At 44.7% G+C, this 27,001-nt stretch overlaps 1 protein-coding gene across 3 annotated transcripts in view; it reads left to right on the forward strand.

Annotated features, from left to right (window-relative positions):
- Window positions 1–27,001, forward strand: part of GALNT13 (polypeptide N-acetylgalactosaminyltransferase 13) — a 205,012-nt gene that overhangs the window by 78,385 nt on the left and 99,626 nt on the right. For all 3 annotated transcript variants that reach the window (XM_075757377.1, XM_075757376.1, XM_075757378.1), the window contains 2 exons: window positions 5,968–6,085; window positions 14,795–14,975. In XM_075757377.1, the coding sequence (XP_075613492.1) occupies window positions 5,968–6,085; window positions 14,795–14,975 (299 nt within the window). The remainder of the gene's footprint in view (window positions 1–5,967; window positions 6,086–14,794; window positions 14,976–27,001) is intronic.

Below are 27,001 nucleotides of genomic sequence, written 5' to 3' on the forward strand. Positions count from 1 at the left end.
ACGTGCCCCGTAATTATCACTTTCACACAAATGCTGTGGAGTGAAGAGGTGGCTCTGGGGGATGTTACTGTGCTGCCTTAAGACCAAAGTGCCGGCTCTTAGACGTAGAGCTGCCCTTTCTGAGCACACAGGGAGATGTTTCAGCCTCTTCTGTGCCAGAAGAAGGTGTTCCCTCTTTCATTTCCCCTTTGAGCCGACGGGAGCAGCCCAGGTGTAACAGCTTTCCTGCAGGAAACACCATCGACAAGTCAGCAGGAGCTGTCGGCGGGCAGCCAGCTGATTCTGCCAAATGCTTATCCAGAGCAGTCCTGGGACTGCCGCGGTCCAGCAGCCCTCAGGTCTCAGAAATGCAATCGCAAATTCTGCATCCAAGGAGAAGGAGTATAATATTCCACCTAAATGAAGAATGGTTTTGGCAGCTGCTGCCGCCTGAATATTCAAGAAATGGGGGGATAAAAATAAACAAAAGCCTAACCCATACCAAAAATTTAGAAACAAAATGGTGAGTTCATTGGGGTTTTTTTTTTTGTTCCATGTTGCTTTCTGCATTTTTTTTCAGTCTTGTGTAGATTGAATATGTCTGTATTCATATTTTTTCTTTGTGATCAATGGAATAAGTACGGACTATATAAACATCATTGGCTTACATGTTTCTTTGCACGTATACATAATACAACCGTTGCACTCCAATTCTGCTTTTTGTTACATTAGCAATCCACGTAACTGACAAAAGTTTCACTCAAAATATTTATCTTCCATAACAACACTGATAAATTCCTACCTTTGCTTTTTAGATTTAAAATCATAATGCACACCTTCTCAAACTATGAATTATTTTATACACAACTTATTATTTATGTATAATTTGTATTATCGAATTTTTATGGAGAAGGTCGGGATAGCTGACTGATTAGAGCCAGCATGAACAGCGTTCAGGCATCGCACGGGCTGTGACCATTAACCCCAAGGAAGGCGAAGGTGGAAGGTGCTGTGCTCTCACGAGAAGGTGCCTGGTTCTTTCTAGTTGGTGGATGCGAAACGCTGCAGGCTTGTTTGCCTGTTAAATTCTTGGGTATTTGAGTCAAAGATCCGCCTTTGTTGGCATCTCTAGATTTAGTGGGAAAGGTTAATTAATTCAGTGACTGATATTAGAACCCCACAGCTAATTGTCATGCAGTAGAGCTGTAAAAGAGCTTTCTTACTGACATCCATTGGAAAAGTTAGAGCATTTGTTGTATTTTTAGCAGTAGTCCCTACTGCTTTTGCCCCTTTGTTTCTTCTTCTGGTCCTTAAACCTCAGTCTGACGTCCCTTCTCTTGTTCTCCTTCTCTTCTTCCTTCATCCAGTTTTCTCTCAGGTCAGCTAACACCACGATAGCGTAACCTTTCCCAGAACAGTCTAAAATGGTAACTGTCCCCCCAGGGAGTCGCAGGTTTTGTGAAGGTAGCAAAAGCCTTTCCAGTGTGCGGGTGGTGGATGAAGGTGGGCAGCGCTTGTGACGGGGAGTTGTCCTGGGCAGCAGGTCGTGCCACCTCTCAGCGCTCCCCATCCTGGGGGAACAGAGGATGGAACTCGGTGGTCATCGGATACTGGGATTTCTTGGGGTTTGGGTTTGGTGGTTTTTTTGGTTTTTTTTTTTTTTAAAAGGAATGAGAATTTTTTTACACGTGCAATGATCAGAAGCAAAAGTAAGATCAGGGAGCTTTCAGTTCATGAGGTGCCCTCGCCAGGCCTGAAACTATAAAGTGAGAACAGGAAGGGGACGTTTAGAAGAAATCCCTGCAGAAAAGATTGTTCCTGGAGATGGAGCTGTTCAAGACAAATATTTCATTCGGTGGGGTTCGTTAGGATCAGTTGAAATCTATTTGTTTTCAGAAATCAGATCTGACCCGTGGCTTTGAGTGCAGATGTTAGCTGAGCCGTGGGGCGTGCAGGGGCTTCCAGGTGATGCTTTAGGGCTACGTTCCTTACTCCCAGGGGACAGCAACCCCCCAGGACTCGTGTCAACGGGTATTTTCTTCTGTTTGAATAGCAGAGGCTATCCATTGCTGTTCTGAGGCACCTCGGGATTTTATCTTGTTTCCACCTGGAGTAAATGCTGTAACTTCCACTGTCACCGGAGTAACCTCCAGCGTTGTAAACAGTTAGACCTTGTCAAAGTGTGTTCTTTTAAGCACAAAGCCCGTCGCTGGTCCCAGAGGGCTCTCGGGGAGCAAAACCTGGATTGGACAGTTGTTGCCCTGTGCAGAGGTGGAGCAGGTTAAAGCTAAAGCTTCCCACGGCTGATCGGGGGCTGTGGGTAGATCTGGGCAGGAGGAGGGCGGGGAGCTCTGGGCAGTGCGGGTCCTCCTCAGGTCTGGTCTGGTTCAGTGGGGAACGCTCCTGGGTAGTGCCAGCTAAAGCCAGTGGTCTTGTTAAACCTTTAATTCTTCTTTTTCCACTGAAAGATCCTTGCACAGTATTTGTGCTTTGCAGAACATCCTTTGGCTTTAAGTGAACTCATTTGTCCTTCTGCGAATTTTCCTGCGGCAATGGAAAACTTGTCTGTGCTAAGGTCAGTTTACAAGCATCTTGTCTGCTTACATCTACAGTATTAAAGACATAAAGTGTTTCTGTGCTGGGCATTTACAGTCTCTGCACAGCACATTTCTATGGCTATTTCCGTACTTGCCCTTCAGTTTTTTTAAGCTGAAGACACTCCAGGCTAGTATTATAAATACTAAAAAAAAATAAATTTGTTCCAGAAAATCTTTTCTCAACTATAAATTCGTTATTGAGAGGAAAAATACAAGATCAAATATTAGGAGCATCTTGTCTTTATCTTCTTATGGTGGCTGATTAAACTCAGAGTTGACTACAATTAATACTGCCTGGATGATGTGTTTGAAACTGGTGTAAAAACCTTATTCCAAGCCGTACAGACAGTGGGGGTGTTTGTCAGTGATGCTGCCCTTGGGCAGGCTGGAGGATGCGGGGTGAGGTGACGTTCCGTGGCTTCGGGCAGCTCCTGCCCCGGGGGACCTGACCTGAGCGTCCCCGCCAGGGTCTGGGGTCCCCTCGGGAGCGGCTCCGTGCCAGCCCCTCCTCGCTTTCCCTCCCCGGCACCGGTGCTGGGCTGGGGTTGGGGGGTCGGCGCGATGCTGCGGTGCCCTTTTGTTGTGGGAAGTCCATGCCGGTATGGGAACGGGAATCCTGCTCGCTCCTAATAATGGCAGAAAGGAGAAGCAGATGTTATCTCCAAAATAAAATTAAAAGTGGGTTTGAGTGATGATTAGAGTTAATCATAACACATTACTGGAGTTGTTGGTATGACTCCAAGTAGCAAAATATAGCTAATAGGCATAAAGCTGAGAAAGAAACGGGAGGAACCTTACTCTTGCTAATGTTACTGTTTCGGCTGGTTTTACGGAGAGCGCTCTGCAGGTCTGTTTGTGTAACGTCAAATGCCCATAACAGAGAGTAGGCCTGCCTCCTGCGGGTCCGCTCTGTGGGAATCCGTGGCACATATTGGTGCGTAGTTACTTTCCTTTTACAGCGTGAAACCCAGCACTTCTCATTTCAGTGAGTTATTAGGGAAACGCTGTTTTTCATAAACAGTTGCTGATGACTTTTCAGAAGAGTCCAGATCTGTCTGTGCAATTCAGTTGCATCGTTTAAAAATTGCTTAAGACCGAATCTTTGCAAAAAATGGGAAATTTCATACAATTCAAGCAAAGGCTGCCTTCCTCCAGGGAAAGAAATGAGAGGAGGAGCAGGAGGAAGGAGGGGAGGCAGAGGAGGAGGGTTTCTGTTGCAGACAGAGGATGGGGATGATGTTATTTGTCTGAAACCAGTGGGACCCCTTCAGTGCGGTTACTGGGGGTGGGAGCGGAGGTTTGCTCCCGCAGCGCCAGGCACCGGCTCATCAGAGTGTTGGTGAGTTGCTGGGAGTCCTGTGGGAGCTGGGCCAGCGGTCAGGCAGGTGAGTCAACCCAGGACGGGCACGGCTTTCCGTATCGGTGTAAGTAAGTGGCTTTGCACAGACTTACAGAGTTTCTAGGTAATCGATGATAGAAATGTCTTCTAAATATAGTATTTTTACATTGGTAACCATCTGGCGCAAAACCAGTTCAATTAAGAAGGATTTCAGGCGGCTTTGTTTTGTGCTCCCTGCACTCGATGGTGTTTAACGTCACGATAGCGGTCACGTGGAGGGTCTCACCGCCCGGCCGTCCCCAGCTGCTCCGCTCGCCGCAGTGCGGGTCGGGGGCCAGCACCACCGTCTGTGGCAGAAACCCAGCAAGGCGGAGGGCCGCAAAGCGGCTTTGAAACCTGGGAAGGTTTAGCCCTGTCCGAATGACAGACAGATAACCAGCTGAGCTTTCAGCGCTGAGAGCACAGGGAGAAAAATAGAGATGAGGTGTTGGTAAACTCAGGGTCCGGTGGTATTTCATCGCTAAACTGTGCTGCTGCTTTTTTTTCTGGGAGTAACGACAGTCGGCTCTGGCAGAAGGGGAAGTGGTTGCGCAGCAGACAAATTCCCTGGGTTTGTCGAGTTTGAGAGTGAGCGAGGACTCCTTCCTGGTGGGGCTGTGTCAGTGCCAGCACAGCACCGTGCCCACGGTCCCCGAGCACCTGCGCTCTGAGTGTGTGTAACACCCACACTGACCGTAACGTAACATGGCAATTGTGGGTGCAAATAGGGGGGTGCATGAGCTAATTCAAGTTGCGTGTAGCACATACAAAAGCTACTCGAGGAAGATCTGAGAGATGCCCGAGCGATTCAGGCTCTGCCCCGGGCGGGAGCACCGCTGAAGCCCCTCTTCCAGCTTTCCCCTGCGTTACGTGTGACCCGCTTTGCTGGTTTTGGGACAAATTCTAGGAACTCGCTTCATGTCACCACTGTTTGCGTAGGGCTGTCTCCAAACACAGGAGCTCTCGTGGAAGCTGGGCAGGAGTGCCGGTGCTGGAAATGCTGCGCTTGCACAGAGGCAGGGAGCAGAGGCTGGTGCACGGGGTGTGGGATGTTCCAAGCAGTTTACTAAATAAAGTAACTGAATGAACGAGTTCAGCTTTGTGACCGAATCCTTTGCAGACAGACCGTGGTTACTGGCGTGTGTGTCTGCGCTTGCACGTGTTGAGCTGGCCCTAGGTTATGCGTTTTCAAAATCCAGTCTCGCCTGCTGTACGGTTGTTTGTGAAGCCGAGGACAGAAACACGCCTGATCCGTGACCGGCGAGGCTTGGTCCCCAGCTACGGGTAACGTGCCCGGAGCTGCTCACCGGCAAAGCCCGCGGGCGCCGTACCCCTCGCCAGAGGGCTGTGCCTCGGTGGGTGTGCGTGGGTGTGCTACCGCAGAGGGTGCTGTAACTGGGGCGAGCCTTTTCCATCTCACGTAGGCTCTAAATGCTGGGAAAAAACCGTAGAGCAGATATTTACAGGGAAATAGGACATCTTTACACAAAGAGAAGTTGCACTCTGACTGGATTTGCCTGTTGTAAGGATTTATAATCCTGTTAAGAGAGATTATGCCTGGTAATTTTATGCACATTTAGTCTCCCTCTAAGGCAAAGCCGAGGCATTAAACTCTCTTCACTAAGCATTTCAGATTGGATTTAAACTGCTGTTCTGGATGCAGAAGGCCAAAATTCCATCCACTTTACCATTATAATGCTCCTGAAATAACCTATGGGAATGTGATTTTGCGGGTAGGAAGCAACGCTGCGGATCTCGCTCGGGCAGCGCTCTCCTCGGCTTCGGGGGAGCTCTGCCCGAGGGGCAGGCGCAGAGCATGCAGCCGAAACCGCGTTACTACTGTTAGTAGTTTATATTTAAGTTGCTGTGCATAGAATACATTTATAGTCAAAATGTCTGAGGTAGTGAAATGTACTGTAGTGTCACGTGATAAATTCCACAGTGTCTTTCAAAAGGTATTTTTTCTTTTCTTTTCTTTTTCCTCTTTTTTTTTTTCTGTTTGTTTTCAACTAGGACCCCTACTATGGCTGGTGGCCTATTTTCTATTGACAGAAACTACTTTGAAGAGATAGGAACTTACGATGCAGGAATGGATATCTGGGGTGGCGAGAATCTTGAAATGTCTTTTAGGGTAATTGCCGTTTTCCTTCATTTTCTGTCGACAAACACAGTTGTGCTGTAACGGTTCCCGCGCTGGGGACAGGGTGCTTCTGCTTTTAGCTGTCATGCAAGTCACGGGTTAATTTAAATTCTCAAGATGTGTGGGGGTGTTTTGGTCCTTTTTACTGCATGAAATATTTTATTACTGTTTGGAAAGTTTAAAACTTTCAGAATAATACCTGTTTTAGTAATATTGTTCTTTTTATAAAGAAACGAGGCTTTCTGTGAGCTAGTGCAAATGCTAATGACAAAAACAAAGTACAAATGTATATAGTTTAAAAAAAATAATTCAAACCTATGTTTTAATAGAAGTCTTTGAAAGTGTATGTCATCACAAACTTGCAAGTTCTGGCTGGGATTTTTATTCTGTGTGAGAACCAAGCTCACAGAGAAATTTCACATCCTGCAGAACAGTGCCTGTATTTCTGCTGGGGGTAGGTGCGTTGCCCATGGCAAGAATCAAATCTCTTTGAGGGAATTGCATTTAGTAATTGTCATTTAGATGTAAAGGAAAATTGGAAAATTGAGCCTTTGATAAGTAATTGTTAGAAAGGATGTTGAAAATGACTTTGAACCTCTCTGATGTATCGTAATTTATGCACTTTAAGTGAGCATGCAAAATAAACCCTGGGTTACCTACCTAGTACCCATAGCGCATCACAGGGATATCCATCTTTCCTTCCCCCCCCATCTTTTGTCTTCAGCCAGGGCTGGTAGACTGTTTTCTGTTGACAGAAACTACTTGAAGATTATTGTGAAGCAAGTATTTCTAAAGATCACCTGAGAAATTGAAAGCATTTTCAGGCCATTTTCTGTAATTGTTCACTTTCCTGTGATAGAAGGATCGAATGACTTCTCCTGACCCTTAATGTTTTAATTCACTGGATTCCAACATTTTTTGGTGTATAGACCCCTAAGAATATTCCTCAGATGTATGTAGGCCCCTATATAGGAGCTTATTTTTACCTTAAGCCTGTTATAGGCTTGTTTTTCTCATCTTTAGAAGTGGCCCATGGAGCAGAGCCTGCTTAGCATGGCTTTTAAGCATTAAATACCTGCCTCTCGCCGACTAAATCTGTGCATCACCACTGTTCGTGTTTCACCGAGTATCAGAGTGTGTGATTTCGGTGAAGTTCACCTAGTTCACCGAGGTTTTAAGACCAGAGTTGCCGATGCACGTTGAACCCTGCCGGAGGGAACCTCGGGGCCGTTTGTTATTGCCAGCGTTCTTATCGCTTACAGAAGAGCTTGTGCAGGACCTGTTTCGAGTCGTTACTGCGGAAAGATCCTGGTCTCGCTAGGGAAGAGTCTAAAATGTTTAGCTCTCCTTTTGGAAGAACACTGGGTTTTCTTCATAAAAATGATAATCCCTGAAAAGCCAACTCCGATACACGGGGACAAAACAAGGCGATTTTTGTCAGAGTCCCTACTGGAGAATATACAGAAGGTGATTTTCCGTGGGCTCCTTTTGGCAGCGGCTATTTTTGTTAACAAAGACACAAATACTGATCATTTTTCTGTCAGTCCTTGTAAATGCAGCGGAATAAAATAATTTACAATTCCACGGCCTTTTCCTGCTCCCTGCCGTAATAGATTCATTTTGGCAGAAAGCATTTGATCTTCTGCTGAGAGCAGCGTGTGAGCGTGCATTCAGCTTCCAGCATCCGCCAAAGAAATGCCCTAAATAGGATATTCTTAATGCATACTCTTGCTCGAATAATGCTAATATATTTTGCAAACCTTTCCTGAGGAGTTTAGCAATCTAACGGTGCTGTTCTGTCTTCACCTAGTGCTGTTCTGCTCTGGCTCGTGGCAGCGGCGTGGGGCAGCCAGCTCCCGGTCGGGATGATTTCGGGTTTGCGGCCGCGTGTAGTGCAGGTGGAGCTGATACCTCTACCTTTGGGACGGTTTTGCTGGTTCTGCTTCCTGGGCACTTCCAAAATTCATGTAAAATGTGAATATATATATATAAAAAATACTTTGAGGTTTTGTTCGTCCTTTTTTTTTTTTTCTCCCCCTAAATAATTATTGAGTCCTGCTTCAAATTGGACTTGAATTCTATTCAGTGTTTATGTGAGTAAGCCAGCAATGGGCTTAACTTATATAAATTTTATGAGAATATTGTTTGAGATCCTAGTGTCAGCTTTAACTTAGAATTTGTGGAATGACAAAGACCAACAGTAGCCGTGCTCTCAGCAGAAAGCCCTGGTGATAAAAGCTCTGCCGTTATTCTCGTTTTACTCATTAAGACTGAGGCGGGCGAAGCGAGGAATGGAAGCACATGAATTTTCTGCAGAACTCTTTGGGCGTCATACTAGAGAAGGTCATTTTATGTCTTTGGAAGAATTTCCCACGTAAAGTTCAAGAAGTGTTACCAGCCTGGCATGCGTGCATCGGCCCGGTAAGAGGGCACGGCGTGAAGAACAGAAATGCAACGATGCGCTTCCAGTGCCGGGAGATTACCCCGGCAATGCCCGGCAGCCCTGCCTGCTCCTTCCTGGTGTATAGAGCCCTCGTCTGTAAAGAAAACCCAGCGAATAGCCACGTACATCAGGTATGGCTGGGGCAGTAAAATACGGAGGCCTGTGAATCCAAGCAGCGTGCCCAGGCCGCCAGGCAGGCCACCCGTACCCTGGGCTGCATCAACACGGCGTTGCCAGCCGGTCTGGGGAAGGGATTGTCCCACTCTGTGCTGGTGCGGCCTCACCTCGAGTACTGTGTGCAGGTTTGGGCGCTACAGTACAAAAAGGACATAAAACTGTTGGAGAGTGTCCAAAGGAGGGCAGCAAAGATGGGGAAGGGTCTAGAGGGGAAGACATGCGAGGAGAGGCTGATGTCCCTTGGTTTGTTCATCCTGGAGAAGAGGAGACTGAGAGGAGACCTCATCGTGGCCTACAGCTCCCTCCCAAGGGGGAGCGAGGGGGCAGGCACTGATCTCCTCCCTCTGGTGAGCAGTGATAGAACCCGAGGGAACGGCATGAAGCTGCGACGGGGAGGTTTAGGTTGGATGTCAGGAAAAGGTTCTTCACTGAGAGGGTGGTCGGGCACTGGAACAGGCTCCCCGGGGAAGTGGTCGCAGCACCGAGCTTGACTGAGTTCACGAAGTGTCTGGATAATGCTCTCAGTCACATGCTCTGATTCGGCCGGGCCTGTGGGGAGCCAGGAGTTGGACTCGATGATCCTTATGGGTCCGTTCCAACTCAGGACGTTCTACAATTTTATGATTCTAAACCCCCACCTGATGTAAAACAGCTGCAGAAAATGGGTAGCAGAGAGTGCCCAGGGGCTGGGGAGGTTCTGCCAGCAGCCGCCTTGCAAAGCTGCAATTAGCCGGCAAGATTCCGGAATGCCCCGTTGCAGTCAGGAAAACAGGGAGACTAAGCCTTGTTCTGGGAGGTGACTGATGGGACTCAGCCAGAGGGCTCTTGGTGCGTTGGGTGTTTTTATCATCAGACGGGAGAGGGCTGGCTTTTTTTGTTGGTCTGGTATTCAGAAAACAAAACCACCACCCCCTTCTTGTTCATCCCTGCGTCCTCAAAACCTGTTACGAAGTGCCCTTTAGCGTGGGGATGTGTGCGGCTGTGTACAATTTCCCAATTTCTGGGTAAATCGGTGTTTCGTCTTTTAGCTGCGCTGCTGCTCCTTGCTTTACTGACGCCTTTTGGAGGATGTCTTTTCATAACGGCAACTGGGAAAATCATCATCATCATCATCCTGGCAGGAATCTCATTTATGAAAATCCCATTTATTCATAAATACTTACCATATTTTTATTTATAGAATTCCTTAAACATTTTTAATTTCCTATTAAATGCTGTGTTTTTTCCCAATCAGGGAATGCCCTGAAAACTTGGTAGTCAGAACGGAGCTCATAAAGCTTTGGAAAGGGTATTAAAAATAATCTGTCCATCAGAAAAAAAAAAAGAAAAATATTATTTTTCAGAATAATCCAAATAGGCCAACGCAAGGCTAGAGAAAGCAAATGTGTCCTCTAACAGGAATGAGATGCTGTTTACTTTTGGTTTTCTGGAAGCTGTTAGAAGTGCAGAAGAGGGTGTGCAAATGCTTCCAGGTGTGTCTCCCAAGTAGCGTGATGGATTAATACGTTGTTCTCAGCTTCTGAAATTTCTGGATTTACTGTTGTAGGAAGTCTTACAGTAAATGAAGGAGGAGCGAGGATGTTTAATTCCCTTGTACCTTAGTGTAGTAGCTGGTCTATAGAGATGCTGCTGTTGTAGCCCCTATAATATAGCTATTACAGGCCACCGCATCGTACAGCAAGTCTCGGTGCGAGGAAGTGGGCACGGCCAAGCCACAGCCCCCCGGCACGGACCAGGAGTAACATCCCGTGGCCGCTGCTTTTGCTGTAAATACCGATGAGGCCGAAGGCTAGTGACGAAGCTTCGCCAGCTATGCGCAAAGGGTTATTAATAAGCAATTTTTCAGCCTGACTGTATGCAAGGTCTCAACTTCCAGCTGCAAAATTATAGGTGTAAGAGAGCAGGTAAACATGTTCGAGTGAAGGGTTTTCGTGGGATCGCTGATCTGCATGACGGGAAGACCGGCGCCGTGTAATTACGGGTACGACGGCGTGTAACTCCCAGCGAGGCTGGGAAGGTTGCGTGCCTGTGGGATTATTTTCAGAAGCACACTGTGACATTGAAATTAATTCTGCATGTTGGTGAGTGGAATTTGGGGTATGTAAATCCCTAATCACCTGGCAAACAGATTGAAAATCTATCTCTCTGCTTTTCAATATTCCTTAGCTGTTTGGCTATGTTAACTTATTTTAGGAGCACAGTTTGCTCACAAATGTACTCAAAATTATGTTTCTGTGCTTACATTTAAAGCATACAACGTTTTTGCCTTTCTTTGGATTGCATTAATTTTTCTTTATGTCAGGATTCTTACATTTCTGTAGGGAAAATTCTCAAGATATACCAGTTCAGTTGATTTCATTACAGAGATCTTTGGTATTAGGGTTTTGGGGATTTTTTTTTTTCCTAATTGTTATTTACACATCACTGCATAGTGATTACATGTTAACTTACTTCACTTGCTTATGACTGCGGTAATCTTTGGGGATTTTTTTTTACCATACCTTTGATCCACGCATATACCTGAGAGATGTTTAATCTTATAGCATCATCAATAAACACGCACGTGTACCCAAAGAAGCCCTACTCCTACAGGAGTATGTTTTCTACTTATTCTAAGATTTGTAGTAAAGCCTTGAAGTTGTTTTATTTTTATTTGCATACAAATTATTATTAGCCTTAAATATTGCTGATTGGCGTCTGCGGAGTTCTGCAGGAACTGACTTGGACTTAGTGTTCAAAAATGATGGAAGAGAAAAAAAAAAATCCTGACAGCCAGCTGCACAGAGATCAGCCGCAGTTTAACGCCCTCATTTTATGCAATAATAGGAATGGTTTTAAAATGTCCGTGAAATCGAAGGTAGTTCTAACTAATGCCTATGTTTAAAAAGGGATAAATTATCTAGGCAAATACAAGCCTTGGTTTTAATTCCATGGCGTGCAGTGTCTCACCCCAAATTTTGAATGAATTCATATCGGTAAGCAAAAAGTTAAACAGAGCGTGGGTTAGTCTCGCCTGGGTCTATAGAAGGTAAATGATAACGTGCTGGATTTGACAGCTCCTTTTCCAGAGCAAGGGGATGTGGCAGATTTCAATGAAGGGCTCTCTGGGAATTGCCTCCCGAGTCAGGAGAAGGTGGAGATAAACGTGAGCTGGCGGGTGGGCGAGTGGGCAGCGCTGAAGGCTGAGATCGCAGCCTGGGGACGGGTCACTGCTGGCACTTCCTCACTGGACAGTCGCGGCTGGATTGGTTTATTTTTACTAAGTACCTTTTTGCAAAAGGTGGCAAACAGGCTTGTGGGATGTGCTGGGTTGGAAGATGCACCGAGGGACTTGTAGGATTGAAGTACCGTGGTTGGAAGAATATCTGATTTTGGGGAATTCAGTCAGGTGGAAGGAGAAGGGTTAAACTTCAGAGGAGAATCAAAGGAACACACCTTCAACCTTAAAAATTATGATGTGACAGTGACTGGTTTATAAATAATTCAATGTGAAAATTAGGTTGTGGTGTTTGGGGTTTTTTTTTAAATGACATACATCAGTCTTGTACAGGAATATTTGCAATCTGGCTGTCTTTAGTCCCTCGGTGCTTTTAGTCACCGTCAGGGCCCTTATTGCCTGTTACGACGTGTGGGAGGTCAGTAAATTGGAATATTGCTGAGCAGGGGGCCACGGTCCCCACCTGTTTGCGGAGGTTTGCAGGGTTTGGTGGGCAGAAAGTCTCGCTGCAGCAGTCTGGGGTGAGGCGGTGGCTCCATTTGTGGCTCTTTTTCTGGAGAGAGAGGACTGAGATGACTAGTAAAGCAATAATTCATAAAATCCTGGCCATGTTGCAAGAATCTAGGCATGGTGAAGGAAAGATACCATTCATTGGAAATATCTGATTCCCAAGATCAAGTAAATTAGTTCCCTGGAAATTTTTCTGGATTAAAAAAAAATATAATGAATGTTAAAATGAAAAAGACTGCAGTAAAATTTAGTAGCAGTGTCAGGAAGAAGCTGCTGGCAGGTACGGAATTACCTGAACTGAGGTGTCATCTACAAAGAGCTCTTCAGCAGCACGGTGCCAGGGACAGTTCTGGCATTCCCCGGGGCTGGGGTGGGGAGCGATGAAATGCGTTACCGTAGTGTATCTTATCTGTGTGGTGATCAGATCTCTGGAATCCCACCATCCTTAGCCATTCAGTGAACTTTTGGAAAGTAGTCATTTTACCAGGGAATATTCAGGAATGTCAGTTTGCTTTTTTAATAATACTGAAAAGATAAACATCCTTTTCTTCAGAACAGAGTGCAGGTTCCTCTGCAATTCCTATGACAACTGTAATAGCAGATTGTACCAAGGACAGCCAAAAATCTGCTTAAAAAAATGTACAGAAACACATATTTAAAAAAAATGGTAGTGTGGGAGGAATTTCTTGCCAGGGAGAGTAGTCGGAGGCGGGGAGACCGTGGGTTAAAGCACACCTACAATTGCACGTGCTCGCTGCTGTCCTGTCCAGTGAGTTCCCCCCCGGTTGCTCTGTACACACCAGCAGCGCGTACTGCGGTTTGAGTCACGCTCCCCTGTCCGTACGGCCGCGGGGTCCTTCGCATCCGTCAGCTTGAAGCTGCACCTGAGCTGACTGGTTGTCACTGAGCTGCAAAACACAAGATGTTAAACACAAGAATATTTTGATGTTGTCATTGCTTATCCCAACAGAGTACATCACTTAGCATACTAATGAAATTATATAAAAGGATTTAGCCCTAATTAAATAAAATCTGCGTTAAGTTACTATGGTAACTTACGTCTGTGGCGAGGAGCTCTAATTACAAGACTGTACCAGTGTTCCTGTTGAAAACACCCAGCGCTTCTTAAAGTCCCTGTTTTAATACCAGGAGGTATTGTAAATTGGAGTCCTGCTGGCTGCTTAGGAGGAGACTAAAGCAACGGGTGGGACGAGCCTAACTAAGGAACCGGGCAGTTGGTGATGCCTTTGTGAGTGCCAGAAATGTCTGTGAACCTTAGTGACGAGTGAATCCCCAGGACTCGATATTGTCTGGCAGAACAGCAAAGCTCTGTAACCCTGTTACCATCTGGTGGAAGTCTTCGTCAGCCCCTGTTGTTCACCCTCTGCTGATGTCATGCCTCCGGTCCTGCAAACTTGGACCTTCAGCCTGCCTTAGTTTCTTCTCTAGTTCTTTTCAGAGCCTGGAAAGATGGGAGATTGCAGAACAACGTTAATACACAAACTGATGTCTGTCAGGGCAGGACTAGCGATCTGACAGAAAAATATGTTACTTCTTCTAACAGCAGGGGTTAAAGTGTGGGATTATATCATTTTTTTCTACCTGCGCAGTCTTAGTGAAGGCACTGAGCTTACCTGAGAGTATAGATTGGCTCCAGCAGTGGAAGGGGACAGTTTGCATTTAGAAGTTCATCAAATTCTCTTCTTTGTCTATAGCTTTTTTCTTTTTTTCTTTTTTTTTTTTTTTTTGACTTGATCATGGTACTCACCAGCATATGAACCAGAGAACATGCTTTTTGCATTTGTGTTTCACTTCTGTGGTTCTGTGGTGTTCAAAGTACCTGTGCTTGCTGCTTTCTATTGCTCTCTGGGATGTTAACCAAGATGTGCTGTGCCTTTGCTTGGGATGGTCATGAACAGGATTCTGCTTTGAAAATAAATAAATAAATAAATACATATAAAAGTAAGAGTTCTTCTCTGTTTCTTTAAATATTTTGAAATCCTGGAAGATTCAAATGCACGGGTGACATCCCTACCCTACCCTTAGTCCACTATAGCATGACCCCTTTCCAAGACGATAGTTTGTGTGTGTTCATGCAGTAAGGAGACAGGACCAGGTGAACCGTTCACACAAGCTTTCACGTTGCACTAAGGTCTGTGCACTTCCATTGCTACCAAGAGCCGTGCCCTTGCTATTCCCCTGCAACTTTTGCTTGAAATTCCCTGTTGAGTTGTGATCCGGGGAAATAAATGAGGAGATAGCTGCTAGCCTGTCTGTCAGAGTCCCTCCTGCTATAAACTCGGCGTGGTTTCTGTTCGGTTTGGTCAACGTTTTCTGCATGTTTTAATTTCAGATTTGGCAGTGCGGCGGGTCCCTTGAGATTGTCACCTGCTCGCACGTTGGCCACGTTTTCCGAAAGGCAACACCTTACACCTTCCCTGGTGGCACCGGACACGTCATCAACAAGAACAACAGGAGACTGGCTGAGGTCTGGATGGATGAGTTTAAGGACTTCTTCTATATAATTTCCCCAGGTAAGAAATTCTTTTCTGATCATATTGTGATTTCGAAAGCTGCCTGAAAAGAGGAAAGTGTAAATGTAAGGTGCATACAGGTAAGTGTAGACATGTATGCGTGTATATGTACGAAGAGTTGAGCTGCAACAGCAAAAGAGCTTTCAAAATTTAAGGGAATGTCCTTTCCATGTGTCCAAACCTTCTGTAGTCTATTCCCAAGGTAAAAGTGTTGGTTAAGGCTCCACCTCTCCCAAAGACCGTAAGGTTTTGTCTCAGAACGCTGTTCTCATAATGTTAGTTTGCAACCAGGTAGGAAAGCTCTCTGACCCATTGTGGAATTTGGTCAGATTGTCCTGACGATCCCTGAAGGTCGCTGTAGAAGGCGTCAACGGGAGGGACAGCAGCGGTGCTCTGGGTCACGGTGGGGACAGCAGGAACCCTTCGGAGCACAGGGCTTGGTGCTGTGACGTTCCTTCACCACATCCTTCTGTCCCACCACTGCCCAGCATCAGTCCTCAGGAGAAACGCTCTTGTAAACATACAGATTCCTCTTCCTCTTTATTGATGATTTTCATTTATAGTTCAGTATAGCGCACACAGCACGTGCAAATTACGTAATCACATGTATCACACACAATTATATGAGATAAAAGACATTTTCTTATCTGATCTTAGAACAGTTGTTAAGGGTTATCTTGTGGGTAAATGTTTTGATGAAAAAACCCTAATGTTGTTCTATTAAAGCTGGGGACATTTTTATCTGAAGATAATGACGGCTTCTGTATGAATGAGCTTAATGGAGTAGATACATTAAAAATGGAGTGGGATGCGAGGGTTTCGTTAGTGTCCATGCCGCTCTCTGAGGCCTCCCTCTGAGGTTTACTTCATGCAGGTAACTCTTAAATAAATCTTGGTCTATAGAATAACGTAATAACTACCCTCAAGTCTTACACGACAGTTTTCATGCTTTTACTTTCGTCATTTAAAATTGACCTGTTCATGTGAAAAATTAGACTTGGAGACAATTCTATTTTTATCGAACGTATAGTTTTGTTTAGACCTTTTTTTTTTTTTTACTGAACAAACATGAGAATCAAAACCTGTAATGAGTCACCATGGTCAGGGAAAAAAAGAGTATGTACCTTGAGTTCTGGCTCTCTAGTAAAGTCTGTTCTGCACCGGTATTTCAAGCAGTCCCTCAGTCACAGCCGATCTCCCAATGCAGGCATTTTGAGCTAAGCTTTTTCTTTCTATAAATCAGGACCAGTAGGTTTATTTAATTTGATTTGGCTGAAATAAACAAAAAAATAAGGTTAATATTCTTTATAATGTTAATTTTCTTTTAAAGATTTGTATATAAAATGGAAAACTATTCTGGGTGGTTTTATTTACTCCAAACAGTTTTACCGATACCTCAAAATTATACAGTTAATAAAAACTAAAATGCTTCAGCTCAAAAGCCAGAATATACTACGTCTCACGTATGAAAGCCAGTTATTTTTCATAGTCTTTATACTTTCATAGTATTTATAAATATATTTTTCATAGTATTTATAAATTATTACTTAAAATGCCTGCAGTAGAGAGTAGCCATAGACTATGTAAGCTATAGTTACTTTTTTATTGTGTATTATCTTCCCATTCTTCCATCTTTAAACTTTCTTCCAATTTAAATTCTGGAGCAACAGAATCAGTTTAAATTTTCACTATCGCTGAGAAGTAAACCCTGGACCATATTATTATCCGTATGAGTTTTGCGTTTCATCTCCAGCACAATTTACTGTTATTATACCTCAGGCCATTCTGACTGCAAACCTGCTTGTTTCCACAAGCTCTTCTGGTGCTTTGATTTTTCCAGGGGTTCAGGACATCTCAGTCAATCACCAGGTGCCAACATGTAATCACAAGCTGTGAAGTTGGAAAACGTGCGTGGGTTATCGCACGTGTCCTGTGGCTGTCACAGTATGTGCTCATAAAATATTCTGAGTCTGTCCTGAAAAATCCTTATCAAGCCAAAAAATTTAAAGCACCATAACAAAAAGTCTATGTGCATCTTAAATGCCCCAATAATGGTGTAAAAAAGATATTTGTATATCTATACCTTACATAGACACTAAATATAAATGTATATAAATGTGCATATAACCAAAAGATGCAAGCATGAAAGAAATCTCTAAAAAAATGTTGACAGACTGGTGGTCTCCATAGGCCAGAGGTTTGGGTTGGCACCCAGCGTCTCTGGGCGGCGTTCATGTAACACCTTCTGGGGTGCATCTTCTCGTGGTGCTCTGGCAGCGGGGCTCAGAGTGGAATGTCTAGGGGGGAATGCCTGGTCTGCTCCGGAAAGAGAGAGCCTGTTCTCTCCAGGGAAGCAGCCCATGAAGAAAGGTTTCTTGATCCGGTAGGAGGGATGGAAGACTAAGCATTCCTGACTTCAGGACTGGTAACGGCCAAAGTAGCCGACGAGGTGACCCACCATCCCTCTCCACCTTCGTACGGGTGGCAGGGGGATTGCTGGAGGGCAGGGCTCCCAAAGCCATCGGTACCTTCCGATCCTGTTCGTCCTCTGCTGTCTGTGGTTCTCCTGAGTGGCTGCGAGGATGAGCTGTGCCGTCGTCGGGAGGAACAGGTCTGCTAGTAGAGCTGCTGCTGTTTGCCATCACCTATAGCGCTGGCTATACGGACCCCGCGTGCCACGCCTCGTGGGAGTGCGCTGTGGCTTTCACTTGTACTGGATTGAACAAAACGCGGAGGATAAACATACTGTGAGTGAAACACCACCACGTTGACAGGGTCTTCTTAAAGATGGAAGTGGAACTTCGTGCAAGACAGGCAGGATTGTGTCCCTTTGTAATTGGTAATTACATCTACCCAATTAATGCTGAAGGAATAGGGTGCGTGATGGAAAATGTGGTTGACTGTTTCTAACATAATTGATCTCTGTTCTCCTGCAAGAGGAAGGGAAAAAATTGGACAAACTAAATACAATGCTGACAAATGACTGTCTAATACGATATAAAAGTGATTTCACAACCCATGTAAGATGGTCAAGTTCAAGCCATAAATATATCCCACGGGATTAGCCATTCTTGAATTGTCCCTTAAGCTCTTTTTTTGAGCAGTCTCCTAATACCAAGTGCCCATTGCACTTGCGTTGAACTAAATAAGTTTCTAATAATTTACCCTGAAAGCGTACATTTTCTTACGAGTGTGAGGCATGCACGTACTAACAGTGTGTATTCACCACACAGCGCGTGTGATGAATGCAGTGCGCTCTCTCTGCTTTTATATTCTGCCTTGACAGCCAGTTTTTCCAGGCTGATTAGGAGTTAGTTGCTTTAAAGCATTTAGATGAGCTCAAGCTCTAAAAATATCATACTAAGGGCTGTTTAAAATACAATACGTTTTAAATGAGATATTAGCAAAATGCATTTAAAGGTGACTAGAATAGTTGTATGCATGGTGGAATGCTTTAAAAAAATCCAGTTTCAAAAAGAGTGCCAGATGAAATCGCTGCTGTGTAGTTTTCTAAAATGTGTTAATATTTCAGTTTCAAAATGCTCCCAAACTGGCCATGGTTTAATTTTAAAATTCCCAAATGCAACACTCCAAACCCTGGATCAGAACTCTTTTTCCCCTGCCCCCTCTCTCTTCCGTTGCTTTTCTTTTTGTTTTGGGATCTCCCAAGCAAGAGTCCCTTCGGTTACAGCAGGGCTCCCCTATAGGTCTTGAGGGGTTTTTTAATCCTTTTTTCCACAGAATTTCTGCTGAGATATTCTGAGTTGTTGGAGCGAGGAATTTAGTGCTGAGCAAAAGGTTAAATTCGGTTGTAGATGTAGAAATAAAAATAAAAAGGCCATGGAAAAAATATATCCAATTTAAGCCTACCTTTGACCAGCTTGACTGTTTCTCCAGCACATCCGTAAAACCCGGAGCAATGCCCCTCCCTGGTTTGACACGTCAGACCTTCGATGCAGTAGATCAATTTGGAACCACCCAATTAAAAGAAGATGAAGCTCAGGAAAGCGGCAACAAGAAATACCTGTTTCTAGCTGTCGGAGTGCACTCACTGCAGAATGCCGTGTAATTTGAGCGATGAAGTCATACCTCTGCAGATGTGCGTATTTTCAATCTGAGATTTAGTTTGGAAAGTGGATGATGAGGAGCATGTTGGATGATGTAACTCAGGACCTTAATCCTTTCTGCTGCTGGTTCCAGCCTGAACCTGTCTGTGTGACGCTGTTGTCCTGGGACGTTACTTGGTGTGGCCATCTTCTGCCAAGGGGAGGGAGGGAGGGAGGGATGCTCTCCAGGTTTGGAGGAGTGGGGAATACCGACGTGTCATCTTCTGAACTGGCCAGTATCCCGTGGTTCAGCTGGGTAGAAGGTGCCCAGTATGGATGTTTGGAAACATGCAGATTTGTTTTTGGTGGCAGAAGCCTTTGTGAAGCTCTGTCTGGAAGAGCACCTGCCATGTAAGAGATCAAATGAATGTGCATTTTGAAGTTTCCTCATTATCACTTGTATCTTGGACAGGAAGTACAGATTATTTCCTGCTACATTAGAGAGGAGCTTCTAAAATCACTTTGGATACTCAGTTTTGCGGCTACCTTTACAATTTCCTAGGTTTCAGCACGCAGCAGGGGGAGGATTTTGTCAGCAACATTTTTTAACTTGGATGTCCAATATTAGACTTTCTAGCCTGCGTTTCATCAGCTGGTTTCCGAGGTAAGAAGACATCCCTTCTCTCATTGAAAAGACCGATTCTTGCCATAGGCCATTGTAATTTCGGCTCCTAAGCACAGGTATCACTGCAAGGCTCTCTTTAACGAACCATTTTTCAGCAGTCTGACATCCAGTGGGATACCATGCCTTGCAAACACTGCTTCCCACAGGCAGCCCTTTGGGAAGGAAAAACTGCTGGCAGAGGCATTGTTTTCCCATTTTCCTCCTTCCTCCTGGGGAGGACATTTCTCTATCAATTCCCCTGTCAACATTTCCCCGGGTTGGCAGAGGGCTGGGGTCCTTTTTCCCTTTCTTTTATACCAGTGTGATGCCAAGATGGCTCTAAAAACATAGTCTGCATCCGAAAAGGTGGGGAGATAGTGAGAAATCAAACCCACCCTGCAGTATGTCAGCTCTAGGGACAGGACTGTACGGGGGGACGTTCCCTCTGCGCCCAGCGTAGCCGGGTTTGAGCGTGCCTTTGGCTTCTCCTGATAAAAATAAGACCTCAGTTAGACAAAGCAGAAGGGGCTTATCTTGCCAGCGTTTAAATACGCGTGGATTCTGCTCCCTGGGGAGGGGGAGGAAGGTAACCGTGTTTCCAGCCTATTTCAGTTGCTCTGTACATTGGCGGTGGCTCGCAGCACAGCGTTGGGGTTATGCCCGGCGTCCCTCGAGGAGCCCTCGCGCAATGGCCGAGCCCCTCGTAGGGCCATAAATTACCACATCTGCCCTTCTCGTCAGCCCCTGAGCCAGGCGGGGGGGATCATCCTGTCTGCTGAGCGGTGCTGCGGTCCTCACCCCATTCCTGCCCCGTCCCACCTGATGGGCTTCACCCTTTGGTCTCCACGAAGCTTTGGGGAGCTCCTTGCCCAGGAGCATCCCGGTGGGACAGGCATCCCACCTTCAAACGCATTAGCCCAGCGATGGCAAACGGCTCCAGGGAGCTTTTGGCACGCAAAGGGCGCACACAAGATGTGTGCTTGGTCGGGATGGCTCAGCTTGAGTTCTTCCAAACCTCAGCTCTGGTGTGAGTTAATAATTTCCGGGTCGTTGCTTGCGTTGTTTGGTATAGGTACAACTCCGGAGCCAACACAGGATAAAATGATTCGGGTTTTTTTGTCATGATAAGTTTTAATGAAACTGTTTCTTTTTAATAGAAAAGTTAGGGTGAAATGCCAGTGCCTGTTTTGTATTTATTGTTAGGTTATTGTCTTTCTATGAGCAAAGCTGCTGTTCATGTCTGGAATGAGCACAGACCAGCAGAAGTTTAGGGCTTCTAAATGTGCTCCCTCTTCTTTACACAGTTATGCATTTGCATATTTGCACCAGATTTTGATACAAAATTCAAATACAGAGCCTACGGACAAAGTTTTGTTGAAACAGGGTGAAACTGGGTCAGTAATGGTAATATTGGCAGGAGAGGATTTGTTTAATTCAAAACTTGATGTCTGTTGCTGTTTCAGTCACTGGAAAGAATTTCCATAAAGGTCTCCTTTACATTTTCTCATCTTTTTTGAAGTTATTTATGAATATGCGATATCAACTGACGATTAAAATGTTATGATGATGTTCCCCAGCATTAAGAAGGAAATGGAGAAGAAAGGTACTTAGGGGTTTTAGAAAATAAAGTTGTTGACATTTTAACTGAAAAATCTTCTCAATAAAAACGCACAGGAAATAGATTTATTTTTTTTTTTAATAGGTCATTTCTAAATGTCAGAAATTGTTCCCAATATTCTTAAGTTGCTTTTTCATCCTTTTTACCGGCATGCATTTCTCTTAGTTTATTAATATGAAAAATACAGATCTCTAGATAATTCTGTTAGAGAACAAAGCAAGTTGCCTTTTGGTAATTAGGTCTCTGAAGCTATTATCTGTCACGGCACGCTCATCTACCCTCTTCTCCTCTGGGACCTGACTAATTGGATTTCTTAGATGATGCCCTAAGAGAAAGAGGAACCAATGGTTGTTCACAGTGGCGTTGTGTTAAATATATCCTTGGCATAATTAGGGTGCACACCTAGTAATTATATTTCAAGGTAAAACTCTTGATCAATCCAGTTATAAATTGTTTTCTTGAGGCTGTCTGCTTGTGAAAATGTAACTCCGCTGAAGAAGAGTGGAAGTCTTAGACATATTTAAAATCGCTGCCTTCCCCCGTCTTTGTGGAAGTTGTGTGTGGGTAAGAACAAAATCTTTTATTTCTGCTTCCCTTGAATTTGGCCATCCTGTGTGCTGCCTGTTTGTTCGTGCCACGTGCTCAGATGAGTTAGGAACCAGAACCGAGATTTTAAAAAAAAAAAAAAAAAAAAGAGAAAACTGTCTAGATTAAATTCTGTGCATAATATTTTGAGTTGAAAAAAAAGGCTTAATTTCTCAGCTGGTGAGAGGAGCGGTTCTTGTGGAAAAAATACTCTCTTTGTGTCATTCGGCATTGGTGTGTGGGGAAACAGCGCAGTTCATTTTCACGGTGTGTTTTGGAGGGGAGAGCGGCTTTGCTCTGCCTGGAGCAGGGCTCTGAAAGCTCTGTTTGCTGAGGCTCGGCTGGGCTTGCAAACTGAGAGTAGGATCCCAAAAGGTAACTGTAGTGAGGAACGCTTACCTCTTCGGTTTACTGTAAATACTGCGTTTGACAAGGAGTTTTGCATTTTACTTGGCGGGAGCCCGGGAGCCTGCAGCAGGATTGCAGCCTGAAGCTGAGAGCACCAAGTGATTCAGGAGAGTTTAAAAAAAGCTCAGAAATGCTGGCTAGACTTCCACGAGGATTAAAGGAAGTCCCTTTCTTATGAAAGAAAAGAAATGTATGAATTTGTTCTGAGAAGTGGAGGAGCTGCTGCGTATTGCCCACGTTACAGCTGGCGTCCGCGGCGCTCTGCAGCCGTCTCGTTTCCGATGAGGTTAAAGTGATGCCGGTAACTGAGCTGAGGGTGAGACTTTCCTCCTCAATCCCTACAGGCCCTCGCACCTTTGTGACCGCAAAAAGCGTTCTTCCCTGGCTCCCGGGGAGGGCACAGCACCCAAAAAGCAGGATGGCCGACCTCACCCCGGCGAGGCACACCGTGCCCAGTGCAACGCCAGCTGCGAAGCCAAGCGCCGCATCGTCCTTTCTTTTCAGCAGTTCTCTCTCCTTCCCTCCGTAGCGGTCTCTTACTGGCATCACTCAGAAAAAACCTAATAGCTCCATACTAACTCATCTCTGTTAGTATGTTTAGCAGTCAGCTTTCCGTTATTTTCACTATCATCCATTAAATTCTCAGTGTAATTGATGCAAATCAACAGTGCAGGATTACACACCAGGGAGTTCTTTACTGTTATACCAACATCCTTCTCTCTCATATGCAAAAACGTGCGTTTTATTTTATTGTTTCCAACACATGTAAGCACATACGTCTGTATACCCAGATGGATTTGAACGTACGTACCCTCTCCGCCTGTTCCCGGCACCCAGCACGCTATTCCGAGCAGCCTTGTTCACATCTTTGTCAAGTTGTTGCAGCGTATCTCGTTCCACTCAGCCTGCGTATTCCTAAATGTAGGCAGTTATGGCACTTTATGCATTAAAATACTGTATCTAATCATTGAGTGGGAAAATTACGTGCTCGGAGCAGGCCTGCGTTTGCGTTGTCAGCCGAGAAAGATAATGCGCTTAGTAGTTCAGTTTCTCCGTACGCTTAGGGCATTGCTAAACCGCTGTATCTTCCTAATAATCAGTCAGTATTCAATTCCCATGTCCTACCTAGTCTGTTAAAGTGAGGCTGAAATGCAAAGTTACATTATTTTTTGAGCACTTTGTTTAAAGCATTGTTGAGAATTTAAATCTGGTACTTTATAGTTGTAATTTGGGATTACAAGATAAGTGCTTGTGTTTTACTTAGATTTACTCAGCAGATGATGCGCAATCCTCCTTTCAAGTGTAATTACATAATTAGGTTGATAATGACTCTATCAATTTAGGAAGTAAGAGCTCTTGATAAACATTTTCACTCTGCCTTTACCTATTTAGCATTTTGGTGCTAGAGGACTGCCAGAGGTACAAGTGCACTAATTCCAAAATAAGTTCGTTTAACCAGTGGCGTCATGAAATGCGCGTGGCCTCCCTGGGCACCTGCGTGAGAGCTCGGCGCTGATTCAGGTAGGAAGGTGCTCGCCCAGAGCGAGGAGGATTTTCCAGGGGAGAAAAACACTGCACGGTGGCATTGAGCTGGTCCTCCCATGTCTGCCACGGATGGGAATGCGAGTGCTAGGGATAAAAAAGGAAAAAAAGAAAAACGAGAGGGAAAAAAAGAAAGGAGAAAAAAAAAAAGCAAGCAAGTAAGAAATTTCATACAGCTTTCCCAGCATCATAGTTACCAAAGGTCCTGTCTTGGTTCCTTGCTCAACCAAATTCAGCTGTAGGGCTGAACGCATCATGGATGGGGGATGAAATTTCTCACGGTCAGTCTCGGGCTAGGAATTAGTTCTGCCCCAGACAGATGCGAAGGCATTCCTCTGGGCGCTCTTAAGTGCCAAAAACGTTCTTTGAGTCTGTATGTGTAAGAGTCTGCTCGTACGGGCCGTGCTGGGGTACCTCTAGGAAGAGACGCAGTGTGGGGGCACCTGAGCTGTTGCTTCCTGAATCAAAAAACCCTTTTTCTGTGCTTCCTCTGGTTATATTTGACACTAATGTTGAAAACGTGAATCATGTTGATAGTCCTTGCTTATTACATTTCTCTGATAGGAAAAACAACCAAAAACCATAAAAAGTAGTGAATAAAAGCAATTGCCCTGCAAGATACTTACCTTTATAGTGTTATTCACTGTTTTCTTAACTTCTAAAGTAAAAACTACCTGTGTCTGTATATACACAGATACGTTTTTTGCACACGTAGGTGGGAGCGGTGCCAGAGCTGGGGGCTGTGCCCGAGGCTGCGTGCCTGTGCTGTGCAGAGGGGGATGCTGCGGGGATGGGAGGACGGTGGGGCTGGCGCTCGGAGCGTCCGGGGAGGTCCTGCTGTCCCCGCTTGAACGAAGATTTGGCTGGTGTTATTAAACTCTGGGGTTTAATAATAACAAACTTGACCTTGGTTTCAAAAGGATACGGGGAGGGGGGAGTGGAGCCAATCCATGCTGGTGTTTTGAATTCGGCTGCCACGGGTCGGGACCAGCGGGCAGGTACGGCAGTAGCCTTTCCCTTATGCAGCGCTGGAATTTCAAAGAGATTACCCCTGCTTCCCCCGGCAGGTACCCATCTCCCGCGTACCGGCCCCCTTCCCGCAGGGCTTTCCTGGCACCCTGGACGCTTTCCCACGCAGAGCGTCTGTAGGAAGAAAGGGCAGGACGTGCAGCACCCCAGCGTTCGACGTGCAGCACCCCAGCGTTCGACGTGCAGCACCCCAGCGTTCAGCTGGATGCTGCGTTGTTGAAACCAGTGGCTGCCTTGAGAATTAATTGTTTGACTTAGGTTTTGGGGTCATCTGTCTTGATTTAATTCAAAGGTACTTACAAGAGGGGGTGTGGGAATTTGGGTTTTCCTGTCTGGCAGTTGTTCCAAAGGTCTTGACTCGTTAATGCTGCCCTAACCTAAAGCTGCGGTTACCAGGGAGCCTAAACCCTTTCCTCCCAGATGGGATCCCTCTTTGGTGGATATCCTTGGGGTTTTTGCAGGAGAAAGGTGACATTTGTAGATGAACAAACACAGAAGTGCTCCCGTGTAATCGAGACAGATCAAATTCCTGGTTTATCTTTTCTGTCATTTATAGCCCTGATATTTGCAAAGAGCATTTTATTAAATTTGTAATAAAAGGGAGTGTAAAGAGTGGGTTGGCAGATCATTGCCAGCCAGCCAGGGCTGCCTTAGCTTATTTTTGGCTAAAGGTATCCGTTGTGGGGCGTGTTACAAATCTCTAATGACCTAATGTAGCTTTTCAGCTGATAGGGAAGAATAGAAAGAAAATCTTGATTATTTTACATGTAATAAAAACAGAATAGGAAAAATAACATGCTCATGGACGCTGCATACTGTGCCCAATATTAAAATACCCAGTAATACAAAACATATTTGAATATATTGGGGAGGGAGGCTGGCTTTGTATTTTATCTTGAAAGTTATCGCCCCGTTGATACTTGGGAACCAGTCCTGTGGTTTAGTGTTCCATGGACCTTCCAAATGAGGCTCGTCAGGTACCTACGGAATAGAGATTGATGGCTCACCCACTTGTCTAGTCCTAACGCGATGAGTGTCAAGAGGATACAAATGTTTAAATTTGAAAACAGCATGATTCTAATGGTCTTTTATGAAGGTGTTTGGGAATTTTTCCAGCTACAAAAATAGTTTGGTGTTTTTTGGGTTTTTTTGGGGTTTTTTTTACATACACACTCTTGTAACTTAAATCAGCTCTGGCCTTGCTCTAGTCCCAGTAGCGCGGGTTTTGCTCCTGTTACTCTTACACATTAGTAAAAAAGATGACACTTCCCAGGAACACTTAATTTTCTGTATTTTTTGTGCCAAAGAAGAGCTGTAACGTAGCAGGGTTTTATGTTTTTCACAGGAAAAACGTTTTCACTGTCAAAATCCTTCGGGTACCTCAGTGATTTTGCTACTTAACACTCAGCACCAAAGAGTAAAAATTTAAAGCTAAAGTCAGAGGTTTCTTTTCAACACCGCCTTCCTTTAGAAGCTTTCCTGAGATATGGATGGCGAAACATCTGAATGCAGGATTAATACCATCCAACGGTCCCATTGATGTCTATTTCAGTAAGATCAATGTTCTTCTTTAGCGTCTGGACACAGCTGGCAATGTAAGAGTTAATTAGCCGCTGTCTTTCTCTCGAAAATAAGTATCGTACATTACAGGTATGTTTATAGGGTAAACCAACATTTAAAGTCTTAATCCCTTGCCATAAAATAAGCTTTAAAAGTGTAACATGCTATCATGCAAAGCTTTATTTGCATAAATATTGACAATATTGGCTCATTTGCTAGAGTGATAGGATTTTTTTATGTTAGAAATTGTAAGCTTATTTTCTCCTACCACATATATATATCTTTTCCCATGAATCAGAATCTTCATTCCATACCATATTTTATATTACAAAGCCACTACCTCTGTTCACCTTGGATCACTCATGAATTGATATGAGAACTTCTCAGCAATAGGGGCGAGGGTGGGTGGTGGGGTTTTTTTGAGGTGGCACATTTTTTGTTTGTTTTACTTTTTAATGAGTTACGTGTGTGTTTTGGCAATACAAATAAGACATGTCAAGAACTTAATGTTTTGGCTAATGAGAAAATTAATGTGTTATCAATTAATATGTCTGGGTTTGATACAGATATAACG

This window comes from Balearica regulorum, chromosome 6 (genome assembly GCF_011004875.1).
Source record: "Balearica regulorum gibbericeps isolate bBalReg1 chromosome 6, bBalReg1.pri, whole genome shotgun sequence".
Classification (NCBI taxonomy): domain Eukaryota; kingdom Metazoa; phylum Chordata; class Aves; order Gruiformes; family Gruidae; genus Balearica; species Balearica regulorum.